The sequence below is a fragment of the Gouania willdenowi genome, chromosome 14, assembly GCF_900634775.1.
Source record: "Gouania willdenowi chromosome 14, fGouWil2.1, whole genome shotgun sequence".
Taxonomy (NCBI): Eukaryota; Metazoa; Chordata; class Actinopteri; order Blenniiformes; family Gobiesocidae; genus Gouania; species Gouania willdenowi.
This window is the reverse complement of record NC_041057.1, coordinates 3,539,555-3,555,261: the sequence shown is the minus strand read 5'-3', so window position 1 is coordinate 3,555,261 and position 15,707 is coordinate 3,539,555. Positions and strand designations below refer to the sequence as shown.

The 15,707-nt window shown below is 36.7% G+C and overlaps 1 protein-coding gene across 4 annotated transcripts in view; it reads left to right on the top strand.

The window, feature by feature from the left end:
• The window catches only part of LOC114475468 (disks large homolog 4-like), a 103,943-nt gene that overhangs the window by 35,859 nt on the left and 52,377 nt on the right, over positions 1 to 15,707 (top strand). For 2 of the 4 annotated variants that reach the window (XM_028466293.1, XM_028466292.1), the window contains exon 1: positions 6,490 to 6,753. The exons of the other annotated variants lie outside the window; for them this stretch is intronic. In XM_028466293.1, the coding sequence (XP_028322094.1) occupies positions 6,505 to 6,753 (249 nt within the window). In that variant the 5' untranslated portion in view covers positions 6,490 to 6,504. Of the gene's footprint in view, positions 1 to 6,489; positions 6,754 to 15,707 lie in introns of those variants that run through there. 4 annotated transcript variants of the gene reach the window in all.

Below are 15,707 nucleotides of genomic sequence, written 5' to 3'. Positions count from 1 at the left end.
GGGGCACATGCCAACATTCTTGCGGGCGCACATTAACGCTCTTGGGGGCACACACCAACATTCTTGCGGGCGCACACCAACGCTCTTGGGGGCACACGCCAACATTCTTGCGGGCGCACATTAACACTCTTGAGGGCACACGCCAACATTCTTGCGCACACACACCAACATTCTTGCGGGCGCACATTAACGCTCTTGGGGGCACACGCCAACATTCTTGCGGGCGCACATTAACACTCTTGGGGGCACACGCCAACATTCTTGCGGGCGCACATTAACGCTCTTGAGGGCACACGCCAACATTCTTGCGCACACACACCAACATTCTTGCGCGCACACGCCAACATTTTTGCGCACACACACCAACACTTTTTCGAGCACTCCAACACTCTTACGCACACACACCTACACTTTTGCGCATGCACCGACACTCATCACAATTGGGTTGGCACAATGCTTGTGCTGGGTGGGCCACGCCCCCCATCGCCCACCAGTAGCGACGGCCCTGCCTGCATTTAGAATAAAAATCAATCTGAGCATTAATACAAGAAAGAACAAATGGTTTTGTCTTTGTCTTTTTTTTTTGACATTTCGTGTTTTTCAATTTATTTTGTTTATATTCTTGTCAATAGGGAGAATTTTTGTTGCCATTTTGTGTTTTTCTAGTCATTGTTTTTTTTTTTTGTTACATTTCTTGTGTTATTGTTGTATTTTTAGATATAGAAGCTTCTTTGTCATTGCACTGAAAACAATGCAACATATTGTTGGCAGCAGTCCATCGTCATACAGCAGAAATATTAAAATACTTTTCAAAATATGTGCTCATTAATAGAAGTAAATAGTAATAAATAAAGACAAGTGTTAAAAGTAGCGACTAAAAGGCACAAGCCTCTTAAAACACATTATATTTGTCTTTGCTCTCTTAATGTCAGTGTATTATTTGTGTCATTTTATAATGTTTAAGTGGTTGTTTAGTGTGTCTTTGTCATTTTGTGTACTTTTGTTGACATTTTGTGCATTTTGCTGCTGTTTTTCTGGAGTTTTGTGTGTTGCGTTTGCTTTCATGTAACTTCCAAACTCATGAATTACAATTTGGTTTTGAGGGTCTCCAGTTGCCTATGTCTGCATTTCACTGATGACAGACACATTCAGAGCTCTGCTAGAATCTGTTAGAACCTCCACAGCATTTATCACAGTGTGATTGTGTCTGATATTTTTTAATTTAATTTTGTATATTTTTGTGGGGTTTTTTTTCCACATTTCTCTTTAATTTTGTGTTTTTCGCATCACTGTGTATTTTTGCTGCTGTTTTGTATATTTTTCTGTCATTCTGTATATTCTTCTTGTTCTGTTTTTTTTTTGTTTTGTTTTGTTTTTGGAGGTTTTTTGCGTCAAATTTTTTGGGGTATAATTTTTGTTTTGTTTTTATGTTTTTGGAATTTATTTTTGTTTTGTGTAATTTTTGTGTATATTTGGTGTGGTTTTGTGTTTCTAAAGCAAATGTGTGCATTTTTGTACTTTTTTTTTTTTTGTGCATTTTTCTGTTATTTTGTATGTTTTTTTCATGTCATTTTAAGTTCTTTTGTTGTTGTTTTTGTACTTTACATGTAACTAAATTGGACCCAGGGCCCTACGTGGCCCCTGGGGGACCAGGTGCCCATGTCTGCTCTTTAATGTATCTAAGTTCCAATATATGCTTTACATTCATTTAACCAATTACTCAAACTCATTTAATCTCAGGATTAACAACTAATTGCACATCACAAAATTAGCTATGATTGAGTTTAGATTACCATTGTATAGTCTTTAATTTTTAACAAATACGTGAAATAATAATTTTAATAATTTTAGTCTCAGTTACCGTCTTTCCTGCTTTGGTTTGCTTTTACACTAAGACACGTGTCAAAGTCAAGGCTTTGGGGCCAAATCTGGCCCTTTAGATCATTCAATTCGGACTGCAGAAGAAAATAAAAATGACTGAGAAAAACGTAATAATTCTTTCATGAGAAATAATTCAAATTTCAATATCTCCCAACCTCGAAATTTACAAATTCAATGAAACTCCAAAGTATTTGCAGGGGCTCAATATTTTCCCGTGCTTTTATCACACGACTACAGTCATTTTTAATCACGATTGTCAAAAGAACGCTTCGGTTTTCAAAAAATAATCACAAAATCAAGGTTTTTTAAATAATTGCTTGTCAATTATACATAAAAATGTTAAAATAGTTCTTTAAATCTGCAGCCCATTGATACCAAACTATTCCATATTTAGCCATTGAACTAAAATGAGTTGGACAGCCCTACTGTATGACGTCTGAATGGATTTGTTGGATAAAAAGTGTTGATAATTTTGATGGAACAAGTCTCGACTAAAAGTAATTTCCCTGATATGTATTTGTTGAGAAGTAGAATAATTCAGCAGGGACATGGAAGTGCAAATCAATAATGCATCAAGATGCCAGATAAAATTAGTCTTTTAGATAGAAATATGTTTTTTATTTTTGGAGTACTTTTAAACCTAATTAATTCATGCTAAAGGATTTTTGTGTTTTTATTGCTAATGACATTTCCTGTCCCTGTAGTAACCACCATGCGCTTAACAGACTCATGCCATCAGTTTTAAAGGAAAAAACACCAACAAAAGTGTGTGACTGAGTCTTTTAGGGTTTTTTGTTAAACATTATGAGCATCAAAACAAGTTTATAATCACTTTATATGAAAATATATGTAAACTTGCAAATAAACGTCATACTTTTCTGCCATTTGAGCTGAATTGTAGCATAAAATTATGATAAATGGAAGATTTCATGCTGAAAAATTGAGATTGAGAATAAAATACAAAACTAGTAACCAAAAAACTATGCTTGACTACTAATTAGCCAAAAATATGTAATTTGTTAATGTGTTTCCATTCTTCTTTAATTAGGTTTGTAGTAAAAATAAATACATTCAATAGTTAAAAATGAACCAATCAGGGTTTCTTATACAGCGTTTAGGGGAACAAAGCATCCAAAGGTGTTCAATCCCTTTCTTTCTAGATGCTCTGCTGTTGTCATGGTAACAGAGCCTCTGTGATAATGACCCTGTCCTGACCTCAGGCTCAGTTCACGCTGACTTTAATCAAAACGTTCACTGCAGGATGAAGATGGAGAAAAAAACTTGCTTAACATTTGACTGCATTCTTTATTATTATTATTATTATTATTATTATTATTATTATTCTCTCTTAAACCAGCCATTGAGCACTCTTACTGTCTGTTTTTGATACTGAATAGATAACTGGACTTGAGTATCACAGAAATTATTCAGAAAATATTTAAAATGACAGAAAAATCTACAAAATGCCAATAAAAATTCACTGAATTACGGAAAAATAAACAAACGTACTCAAATAACACACAAAATGACATCAAAAAATCAACAAAAATATAGAAAAATTCTTGAAAAACACACTAAATGATAATGAAAAGTAGACTATTCGCCTCAAGGACTGCGTTTGGACAAACCTGATTTAAAAGAACCACCAAAATGAGCATTAATAAGGGAAAAAAATGACTTTACTTTACTCTTACTGCATATTTTGATACTAAATATATCACTGGACTCAAGTATCACAGACCCTCAGAACAAATACACAAAAACAACTCCAGAAATATGTAAAATGGCAAAATAAAATACACTAAATGACAGAAAAATACACAAAATGACAGAAAAATACACAAAATGAAAACATAATAAACAGATCTATTCAAATAACAAAAAAATACCCAACAAAAAATTACAAAAGTACAAAAAAAACATATCAAAAGTCACTAAATGATAACAAACACAGATTATTGTTGTCCATGACTGCGTTTGGACAAACCTGGTGTAGAATAAAGACCAAGACGAGCATTAATAAGGGAAATAATGAAGGGTTTTGTCTCCTTTTGTTGTCATCTAAGACTTTTTCATCTCATTTCGTGTGTTTTAGGAGTATTTTTGCTGTTTCTTTGTGTATATTTTTTCTAATTCTGTTTATTTTGTGTACTTCTTTTTGTTCTGTATGTTTTTTGCAGTCATTTCACTTCGCAGGGGGGGGCACACAAAGTCAAACCAGGGGGCCACATTTAGATGGAACGAGTGACGCATTATTACATTTTAAAAGTAAATTTGTATCATTTGTGCAAATCTGACCAAAGTTGCAAATCAAATCATGTAAACATTTACATGATTTAATGTTTTATATTTCTTTTGTCAGATTAAAATGAACAAACGATATTTGGTGAATGTGTTTTAGCACACTGCAGGTTTTCCTGGTATATCCCCACAGTCTGGGGGGGGATGACGTAACGCTGACGTCACACACGCAGCTCTGAGCCCTGCACCGCAGTAGGTCCTGAGATGAATGCACAATATTCAAATGTTGATTAACCTGGTTCTCTCACTCCACCCTGTGGGCTCAGCATGTCAGCACAGCTACACACACACACACACACCATACTATTATATTTAATAACTACTGTTATTTGTTTTTATCTTCCGTCTGCGTTAACTCCTCCTACACTGTTTGTCCCATTTTGAAAATGACAAAAAGTAGAGTTTTTAATTTGCATTTAAAGGCGTTTAATACAAGAGTTTCTCTCAGATCTGCAGACAGAGCGTTTCATTTACTAGGGGTGTAAAAAAAAAAAAAACAGCCTCTCCTGCCTTGGAACGTACTGTATATATGCAAACTCCACTACCTGTAGTTCTATCTGGTATATAACTTATTCACATACTGTATATATCATGTATTGAGGAGCAAAGGCCATTCTGTGCCTTGGAAACCAGTATTAAAATGTTAAAATCAATCCTGCTTAGTAGTGGATGCCAGTGGAGAGATCTGAGGACAGGGGTGATGTGTTGAAATGTTTTACATCTAGTCAGGAATCTAGCAGCAGCGTTCTGACTCAGCAGTAAATCAACTATTACAGTAGTCCAGTCGACTTCAACTTGTTGAACAAGTTCTTCAGATGATAAAATACACATTTTGTGATTTGATTGATGTGGCTTTAGGAATTCAAATCGTTGTCCAGTATCACTCCAATATTTAGTTTTGATTTTGATTGATAGTTTGAGTTTAAAGAGATTAAATTGAGATGAGCAGCGACTTTTTGTCTTTGAGTTTTTGGACCAAAAATGATCATTTCTGTTTTGTTTTTGTTGAGCTGAATAAAATGATCTGACATCCAAACATTTAGTCATCTAGACACTGAGTAAAGGACTTTATAGAGTACTTGTAATACATTACTTTCATCCTCAGTGATGTCACTCTTAGAAAAATCAAAGAATTCTTCAGATTTTACGATTTTTCTTCAAATTTTTCCTTGTTAGGATAAAAGTACTTTTAAGAAGCCTAAAAGTGTCTTAAATAGACAGAAACAAAGAGGACGGCGAGAAATTCTCTGTATGTTTAACGACAGTAATTAATATATTATATTTATTATTATTATTATTATAGTGTTTCTGGTTTATTTTCACACCATCCACCAAGTTGTATTGTTTTAAACTTTAACTGGCAATGAAATGATTCTGATTCTGAAGTTTCTCACGCTGCTAAACGTAATCGTCAACCTTGTATTGCTGCGTGACTTGTGCACTGCCTTCTATTGCAGCAGGTAACAGCGCTTCACACAGGAGAGGGAACGATGCGTTCAGGGCCAGTAATCACAGTAATCACTGACAGCTGTGTCTGCTCCACCATTTATATCAAATACATAAAGCGATAAAATTACCAACGTGGACGGTTTACGACGTTGAGTAAATCAATATAATAATCGACATGTGAACGAGGTAAAAAAAAAAATAATAATAAGCTGTGTACAAGTTAATTTAATTTTGCTGAATTATTATTATTATTATTTTTTTTTAAAATAAAATAAAAAATATAAAAATTTTGCTGAATTCAATTAATTTCATGATTACACATTTCTTAATGCAGTCCAGTTGATTTTATTCTGCATTTATTACGAGGAGCACAGAGACAACCAATCACAGCTCTTTGCAACGGGGTCAACCCCACCTCCTCACTAAGATCAAAGTTTCTGTCCCTCTTTGCTCAGAGTTGCTCTCAGAAACTTCCTGAATGACTGTTTAAGCTAAGATTCCTTGCTAGGAATGCCGAGGCTAAGTTAGGAGTTCTCTTCATGAATACAGGCACCGTGGACAGCTCCTCGTGCACTTCTGTGTTTGTCCAGCAGGGGGCGGAGCTATGCCATGAGGTCTCGTGGTATCCGTAGTGTTGCCTTTTTTTTTTTTTTTTTTTTTGTAATCACAGCATTACTTGTTACTTACTGGGAATGGTGGATTTGCTGAAGCTGTTGATTATTCATCATTTTTAGCTGCACTTTCAAGACAAACTTTACGGCCAATCAAATGAGGAAGTAGCCTGAGGAATGAGAGGCACACGCTGCTGATGGTGATGATGATGATGATGATGATGAAGAATAGGGTTCAAACCTAGCAGTGGCTCGTCGGTGCATGGACGCACATGAGGGTGAAACGTTTGTGAACCCTCCTCCTCCTCCTCCTCCACCACCCGCCTTCATCTTCATCCTCATCCTCATCCTCAGTGTAGGAGGGAGACACGGAGGCAGCGGACCCGGTGCTGCTGCTGCTGTGAATCTGATGTCTTTGCCTGTCAGGAATCTAAAGTGTCTGTCACCGGTCATGTGCCAGTGTAAGGTCATCTGCAGCAACCGAACCCTGTCTCTTATGTTCGGGTGTAAGGTAGGTAAAGCCCAGGACTACATCATCATCATCATCATCATCATCATCATCATCATCATCATCATCAGCAATGCTTGGTTCACTTCATGCATTCTGCACAGAAAGGAGAAATATTGAGGAACGACCGATGTTGGAACAGCTTTATATCTGTATCACTTTAAAATGCTTTAATATAGTAATGCACCCAAGTTTTTATTATTATTATTATTATTATTATTATTATTATTATTATTACCTACACATGATGCTGCTGCTGCTGCTGCTGCAGCATTAACAGAGAAAGGAACAGATTCTCCTCCTTACTCTGATTTAAATCATGCATCTCCTAACGTGCATTTATATGATCCACTGCTCCACAATCAGCAGCCTGTGAATTTGACCTTGGGAAATGTTCTTCCCTTGTCTCCTGGCCACAATAAACACGATGATCAGAGAAACCTTAGCCAGCAGCAGCAGCAGCAGCCGCTGAGGCTGAGAGGCTCATATTAGAGAGAAGCAGGAAACATCAGGAGTGATGCTGCGTTCAGGGTCGCATCAGCATCACAGCAGAATGTACGGAAGGGGATTAGGGCCATTTTTTGATGGGAAATTTTGGGCAAATGGAGATTAAAGTCCACATGTCTAGAATAAAGTCGAAAAATCGAGATTAAAGTTGAAATTCCGAGAATGAAGTTAAAATGAAACGTCAAGAATGAAGTCTTAAAGTTGAAATATAATGTTTAGAATAAAGTCGAAATGTCCAGAATATAGTCAAAATGTTGAGATTAAAGTCGAAATGACGAGATTAAAGTTGAAATTTTATTTTAAAATTAAAGTAAAAAAGATGAGAAACGGACTCAAAAGACAATATCGTGATAAAACTCGAAGGTTTGCTAATGACGTCAGATCTACGGAAATTTTGACTTTAATCTCAACATTACCATTCAACTTTATTCTCAAAATGTCAACTTTATTCTAATAAATAAAGAATGAATGTCGTAATGTTAAGAATAAAGCTGAAATATAATATTGAGATAAAAGTCTAATTTTGCTAATAAAGTTAAATCTACAGAAGCTGACTAGGACCAATGCACCTTATAACAAACGTCTGTAAAATGCCGTATATCGATGAATGTGTTAAACTATACTTCAAAGTTGGGTTTTAATAGCAAAGAATTACTTTGTCTTTTAGCTCATAAACACAGTGTTGTAATATCTTGGCAAAAACGTAAGCTGCGTTCACACCGAATACGTCTTCTGTGGCACCAGACGCGTCAGCCGCACAAAACGTTGCGCACATTTCGCAGGATCAAAAATGTTCCCATTCACTTCATATGTGCATTTGAAGCGAAGCCCCGCCCACCAGCGACACATTCAACTCGGTGAGTTTCACTGCCTGCTGAAACGAGTAGCTGCGCTCCCTTTTCTCCTCTCATAAACATAAACCACCAGTGAAAAAAGCCGGTGTGATTAGCGGCTAATGCTATGCTAGCTCAGTGCTACAGAGAGGACTTTTACCTGCTACTACCACCTCCTCGCTGATTCTCCTCCACACCTAATCCTGGTTTTAAAGACCGTGTCATACAGCTCCAGGTGGTCACACACAGCTTCTACTCCATGGTTGAATGGGTGAACAGACCGGTGTGTGTGTTGACGGCCTGACGTCATCGTCAACAAAGACTCTGATTGGCTTTCGTCATGCAAAACAGTCGCAGGAGTTCAATATTTCCACTCGAGCGAATGTGTGAATAAGACGAGAAACCGGGAGGTGGAGCTTTCACTTCTTCTACGGAAACACATTAGGTCCGGTTTAGATGGAGACTATTGTCGTATATGGTGAATTGGCCCTAGTCAGCTTCTGTAGATTTGACTTTTATCACCTATTGTATTTTGAGTTTATTTCCCAAATCTCGCCTTTAATCTCGTCTTTTCAGCTTTATTCTTGATTTGCCCATAATTATTATCTCTATCAAATTTGGCCCTAATCCTGTTCCGTAGCGCAGCAGATTGGTCGTTCTACAAAGATGAGTGTGGTTCCTCTGCTCACGGCTCAGAGGTTCCCACTTCCCTCCATATGGCTCTGCAGTTTGTGAACGACCATTGCCAACATTTGGCCACACTTTCCTGTCCAGGCTTGAGACGTTCTCTCTGTTTGCCAAATATTATGTGCAGTTGATTTCTAGATCAAATCCCTCACATTTCTTCTTCTTTTCTCTCTGGCTCTCACTTGATTAGTGTCGTTGAATATCTTTCAGCTTTCTTTCAAAGCTGCTGCTTGAGATTATTGTGCTTTGTTTATTGTATACAATTACCAGATTATAACAGATCATCCCACGTATCCTAATCCAGAGGTTCTCAACCTTGGGGTCGCGAGACACTGGGATGGGGTCGCCAGATGCCTTCAAGTAACTAGGAATATTTTGAACTATTTTCTTAATTTTGCCCTTTTTCTGCAGCTACACCAAACTTTAAATCTATTTTCATCACTTTTTCTTGCCATTATTTTGCTCCTTTTAATGCATTTTTGCTGCATCATTCCCATTTCAATGCCCTTTCTGCCCATTTCATCCACTTTCAAGACATTTTCAGCACTTATAAACCATTTCCACCACTTTTCCACCTAATGTCACATACGTTGACCCATTATTGTCACTTCAAACCTCTTTTCACCATATTTCATGATTATTTTTGCCAATTTAACCACATTCACGATTTGTAATTCCCATTATTTGCCAGTTTAAACAAATTGTTCCTACTTTTAAAATGACAAAATTACAATTCCCAAACTTTGTTTCAGGGTTTTTCCATTTCCACGTTAAGTTACACTTTTCCGTTTTGCTTCTGTTTCTTTGTCTTTCCTTTTTTAAACGACTTTACTGACGATTAAACTTCCTGAAATCGTACCAAACATTTTAAGTAGAGTTAATAGAGTGAACAACCATTATGAATTACCCTCATGTTTTACATGAAATCCCTTGCCTCTGTGATTTTTAACAGGATTATGCGTGGAATTGGACATATTTGTCCATCTGTCACACTTTCTAGACATCCAGTCACCCGTGCTCTGATGAAAAATAGCGTTTAAATGCGTGAAATTGTCCCAAAACGAATCATCTGAACTGCATGTTCATCACAGAACATTAACAACACACTGCTCTGCACATGATCACTAGACAAACAGGATTATAGGTAGATTTTTACATGTTTGACAGTAGTAGTGTATTTTATTTTGTATTACACTTTAGATTCCTGAATGTCAACATGCCAAAATCAACAATAAAAAGTTAAAAACAATGTAAATCACTGAAAAACACCAATAAAAAATCAACAACAACTGCCAAATGAAAAAGTGAACAAGTCTAAAAGCAGATTCCACAGACTGGGAGCATGTATTGGTTTGTTTGTCACATTTTTAGGCTTAAGTTATTTGTTTTCTGGTAAAAATATCAAAGAAAATAGCATGTAAATGTGTGATATTGTCCCAAAAACATGCATGTGATGCATTTCTGTTTCATGTTGGAGCCATGTTGTTTTTTGCTTCAGAAAGCTTTTCCTGATCATGGAAATTTGGTTTCCCTGCTCAGAGATTCATCACAAATGATAAGATTGTTTGAAAAGTCTATTTATAACACAATGATCCAGTCGGTGATGCCAAAGTTAATTGTGTTCAGTGTGTCCCATCGTTCAGAGCACGGCGACGGTTCCAGGATTGAAGCTTAGCCTCTGCATTGTTTTTTGCTGCCCGAGGAGCTGCCTGTATGTGTGTATGTATGTAAGTACAGTGTGTGTGTGTGTGTGTGTGTGTGCCAGCTCATCTCTCTGCAAAGGTTTCTCATCATCGTTAGCGTTGTTTTTTAAAGCACAAATCCACTCTGTCGTTCTAAACTCTGCGTCCTAATTAAAAGTCTCTTTGCGTTCTGCACAAGTTTAATGTTCTCTTTTATGTTTTAACGCTCGCTGATGATTGCACGACGTTTAATCAAAGCGTCCTCTCTTTAACTTCGTCTTTAGCTTCTCTGTAGCCGGAAGAGAGTTTTGAATGGAATCCAAGTAAAAGTGCGATGAATGATTTACGACTCCCCAGGATCGGCGCGCCTTCATCTCAGTGACGCGATCAATAATCAGCTGCACCTCGACCATTGATTCTCAGATGTCTTTACTGGAAAAATAGACAAGAAAACCAGCCGCTGTCACTCATTACCAGCCGACTAATCAGATGACAGAGTGTAAAAACTCACAAGGTGATCTCAAGGAGGAAGTGGTGGGATTTGATCTCCTTTTTTAATGTAAATACAGCACATATGTCAAACTCAAGGCTCGCGTGCCAGGTTTGGTCCACCAGAGCATCTCGTCCGGCCCACGTTCAAAGTGAAAAATACAGCAAAAAACAGGACTTTTTGTAAATGACCTTATAAATTTTAGGTAAAATACGACGAAGCTTGCTTTACTACATCATTTACAGCAGTGTTTCTTAAATAGGGGTACGTGTACACCTAGGGATACGCGGTGGCACTACAGGGGGTACTTGAGAGAGAGCGAGAGAGTGAGGGTAAAATTAACAAATCAAAGCATTAAAAATATGATGTTTTATAATGTTTATCTTAAGTTAAAAAAGGATAATAATGCAAATTGTTACCAGCGACTCACAAAACTACAACAAAAACAAACAAAATAAGTGAAAAATATACTGATTAATTTAAAAAAAAACAACACACACAGACAGATAACAAAATACACAAAAATGACACTAAAAACACACACATTAATAAAGAAAAAAACTTTTACCAGTAACACACAAAATGACAACAAAGACACACTAAATGAGAGAAGAATACACAAGATCACTGCAAAACACACAAAAATAACATACAAAATGACACAAGAAACAACCAAACAACACAAAAACACACACACAATGAGATAGAGTAATTTAAATAATGCCAAAAACGACACCTTAGTAAATATTCATTGGTAAACTAAGCTAACTAAGCTAACAAAGCTACGGTAACTTGTAGTAAATGCAGAAGTAGCGGAGTTTTGTCGTTATTAATCATTTTTTAACATGTGTGTTAACATCAGAGCCGCAGGAGTTAACACAACTCCTCCTCTGCAGGAGCTCCATACATGAAATGTATGTAATCAGCACAAAAGTGTGTGTGTGTGTGTGTTTCCATGGACTGTGGGGGAGGGTTGGTATGACGACAACTGCTGCGTTCACACCTGACCTGATAATTGTAAAAACAATGGGACATTCTCTTCAGATTTTTTTTTTTTTTTTGAATGACTATGTTTAGCTGTGTGACAGGAATAACATTTTCATAACTTTGATTCAGCTTCAGGGGTCAGGTTTAAAAAATAAATAAATAAATAAAAATACAAAATATCATGTACAACTTTTTATTTATTTATTTTTTATAAGAAAAAAGCAACAATTGGACGTGTTTTGTGAGGTGTAGAGTACAAATATGTGATGATACAGTCAGGACTGCAAGGTTACACCCTTTTTCACCAGATACTGTCAAGCAGACATGGGCAACAGGCGGCTTGGGGGCCACATGCGGCCCTCTGAATATTTTTGTGGGTCCGCCCAATGTAAACACACGAATTGACCAAAAATATACGCAAAATGACTATAAATATACACAAAATGACTAGGAATATACTAAATATACACAAAATAATTCAAAATATACGCAAAATGACTTTAAATATACACAAAATGACTAGGAATATATGCAAATAAACAAAAGATCTATGCAAAATGGCAAAAATATACACAAAATGACAAAATATCCACAAAATGACTAAAAAATATCCACAAAATGACTAAAAATACAAGCAAAATAGCTAAGAATAAACACAAAAAGACAAAAAAAACTACACAAATATTAAAAATAAAACAAAAATTCCAAAAAACATACAAAATGAGAGTAGTAATGGTGCAAATCTCCACCAAGATCAAAATCTCCTCTTTGTTCTCAATTATCTGGACTATTGATCCAGATCATTGTACTATGATATATTGGAATATTTTTTATCCCCATTAATAACCATAATGTATAGGTCCAAATGTATGGACACGTCCATTGTTTTTAATAAAAATCACAATAAAATGGTCAATTTTGATCAGATCCAGATTAAATTTGGCGAAGTAAAGCCAACCTGACATAACTGAGTCAAATTTCATAAAGATCAGTGAATTACAAACCGAGATATGAATTGATTTGAAATTTTGCCAATGATGGGAGATTGTAATTATTCCATTTTTGAAACTGATCCAGAATCAGTAAATTGATATGGATTCCCTCCAAATTCTTTTCCAAATGAACCATAACTGCCTTGTAGTAAAAAACAACAACCCAAAAACAATACTAAATAATAAATATTCCTATTTTTCAAAACATTTTGACTTTTTTAATGCAGTTTTTCATTTTACATCTAAAAACATGATTTGTTGTATAATTAAAAGCCATTTGTTTCATAGCAGGGGAACATAGTGAGACCAACTGGAGCTGGTCCAGCTGTAAAAGTAGAACACACATCACTGGAGTCAGAAATAGAAGAAAATCATCCAATTTTTATATTGTTTCATGTTTCCCTGTTCTACCACAAGTCTCTGGGGGCTTGTTCCACGCAGGTGTTCCTTAGTCCAGAGCTGTTTTTTTTAATCCAGAACTTATGTCATCCTAAGAGTGTTTCTGTGTTTAATCACAGTTGACGACAGATCTTGTGAATGTTTTTTAGGCCACTTTGGACACGTGGATTATCACAGCGTGAAAGCGCAGCAGTGCATCCAAGGTGGCGTCCAAAATGAAACACCTTCACGCCGTCAAACCAGGAGCGGCGTTTGGATGTGAGCAAACCTAAAGCTGCTGCATTAAAGTTCAGATAAAAAAATCACTTTTTTACACGCAATTCGGAATGATTCCATGCACAATATAAAATCAAATCAAATGTACACTGAATAATATTGTACAGGCCTGTAACTGACTGGGTTGCTGAAAGCAGGAATAATTCAATGTTCTCTCACTGAAACACAAAGTATATTTCAGTTCTTGAAGAAGAGCAGCTTAATGTTGTTTAATGTTGTATCTGCAAGAGTTTATTATTTTTTTAATTGTAATGTTATAAAATATGTAGTTATCTGATTTCTTCATCAGAAAATTGAAGCTAATGTGAAGTTGCTGTTGCACTTTTGCTTAAATGTGGTTAAAGCTTGAAATTGTTGAATGACAGAACCTCATTTACTTTTGGGATTGTTCTATGCATTTTAACTCTTGACGACAATTACAGCAAGATTTTTTATGAGGCAAAATCGCCCAGCTCTACGACAGGATAGCGTTATGCTGCGTTCACACCGACACCGGATGTGTCTGCCGCACGAAACATTGCAAAGTTTTCGCAGGATCAAAAATGTCCCCGTTCGCTTCATTTGCACTTCTGAAGTGAAGCCCCGCCCACCAGCGACACGTCCAACTCGGTGAGGTTCACTGCATGCTGAAGCGAGGAGCTACGCTCCTTTTTCTCCTCTCATAAACATAAACCACCAGTGAAAAAAGCCGGTGTGATTAGCGGCTAATGCTAACCCAGCTCAGTGCTACAGAGAGGACTTTTACCTGCTGATTCTCCTCCACGTCTAATCCTTCCTAATCCGGTCCTGGTTATAAAGTCCGTGTCATACAGCTCCAGGTGGTCACACACAGCTTCTACTCCATGGTTGAATGGGTGAACAGACCGGTGTCTGTGTTGACGTGACGTCATTGTCAACAAAGACTCTGATTGGCTTTCGTCACAGGAGTTCATGATTTTCAGCTCTTGCAAATGTGCGGATATGACGAAAAATCAGGAGTGCGCTCGCACGGCCAACGCTCTTGATGCGCGGATCAGACCACACGTCCGCACAGGAAAGATTTCGCATCTGGGACACGTCTATCCATTGACTTTATATGTAACCTGGACGTACGGACATCTCGTGACGCATTTGGTGTGAACGCAGAATTAAAGTTGTCCAAGTGTTGAGCAGAATCATCTTGGAGAATAGTCTGAACTTAGTTCACATTGGTGGCAGAAGAGTAAAATCCTCTCGTCTGAGGCTCACATGTACATAAACACACAGTTGTAGCGCCAAGTGTAACCCCCCCAATTTTCACCGGATCCGAACCTGCTCCAGCACAGCTGCGCAACTGCTGCAGCATTCTGGATTCCTCTGCAGCAAATACGCAGCCCTTTTATTTTTGCATCGACACAAAATAAAATATGAAAAACTTTGTGTTCAAACGACTCGAAAAACATGTACAAAACGGCAACAAAAATATACACAAAACAACAAAATACACAAAATGACTCTAACAACGTAAACAAAACGGAAATAAAAATACAAAAAAAACAACAAAACTACACAAAATTACTCAAAAAACACACAAATAGAAAAACATGCAAAAAAGACAGAAAAGCTCAAAATGAATCCAAAACACATAAAACGACAACAAAATCACACAAAATAAAAGATGAAACAAAGATTCACTAAATGACAAATAATACACACATAGACTACTAAAAAACATATTTTTAATCATTTTAAAGCATATGCTCACATATCTTAAAATGCATTACTTGAAATACATTAAAAAAATGTTGCTCCTTTGATATATTTGAAACTTATTTGCACAGTAACAAAATAACGGGACGTAACAAAGCTTTGACAGTGAGATATTATCGATTGTATTCTTAATTAATGATACAATAAGCTTCCTCAGCTGTTTCCAAATTATTATTTATCATCTGGTCATTGATTTTCAATCAGGAACACTTTGCATTCTTGTATTGTGTGCGTCTCCAGCCTCACAGTTCACTAGGATAGTAGCGTGCACACGTAATTGCCACTCCAGAAGGACACTTTGCAGCATATCTTTGAATTGAATGTCACATCCCCCACTCGTGGGACAGAAGGCAGCGTTGGTCATGCAGGAAGGAAT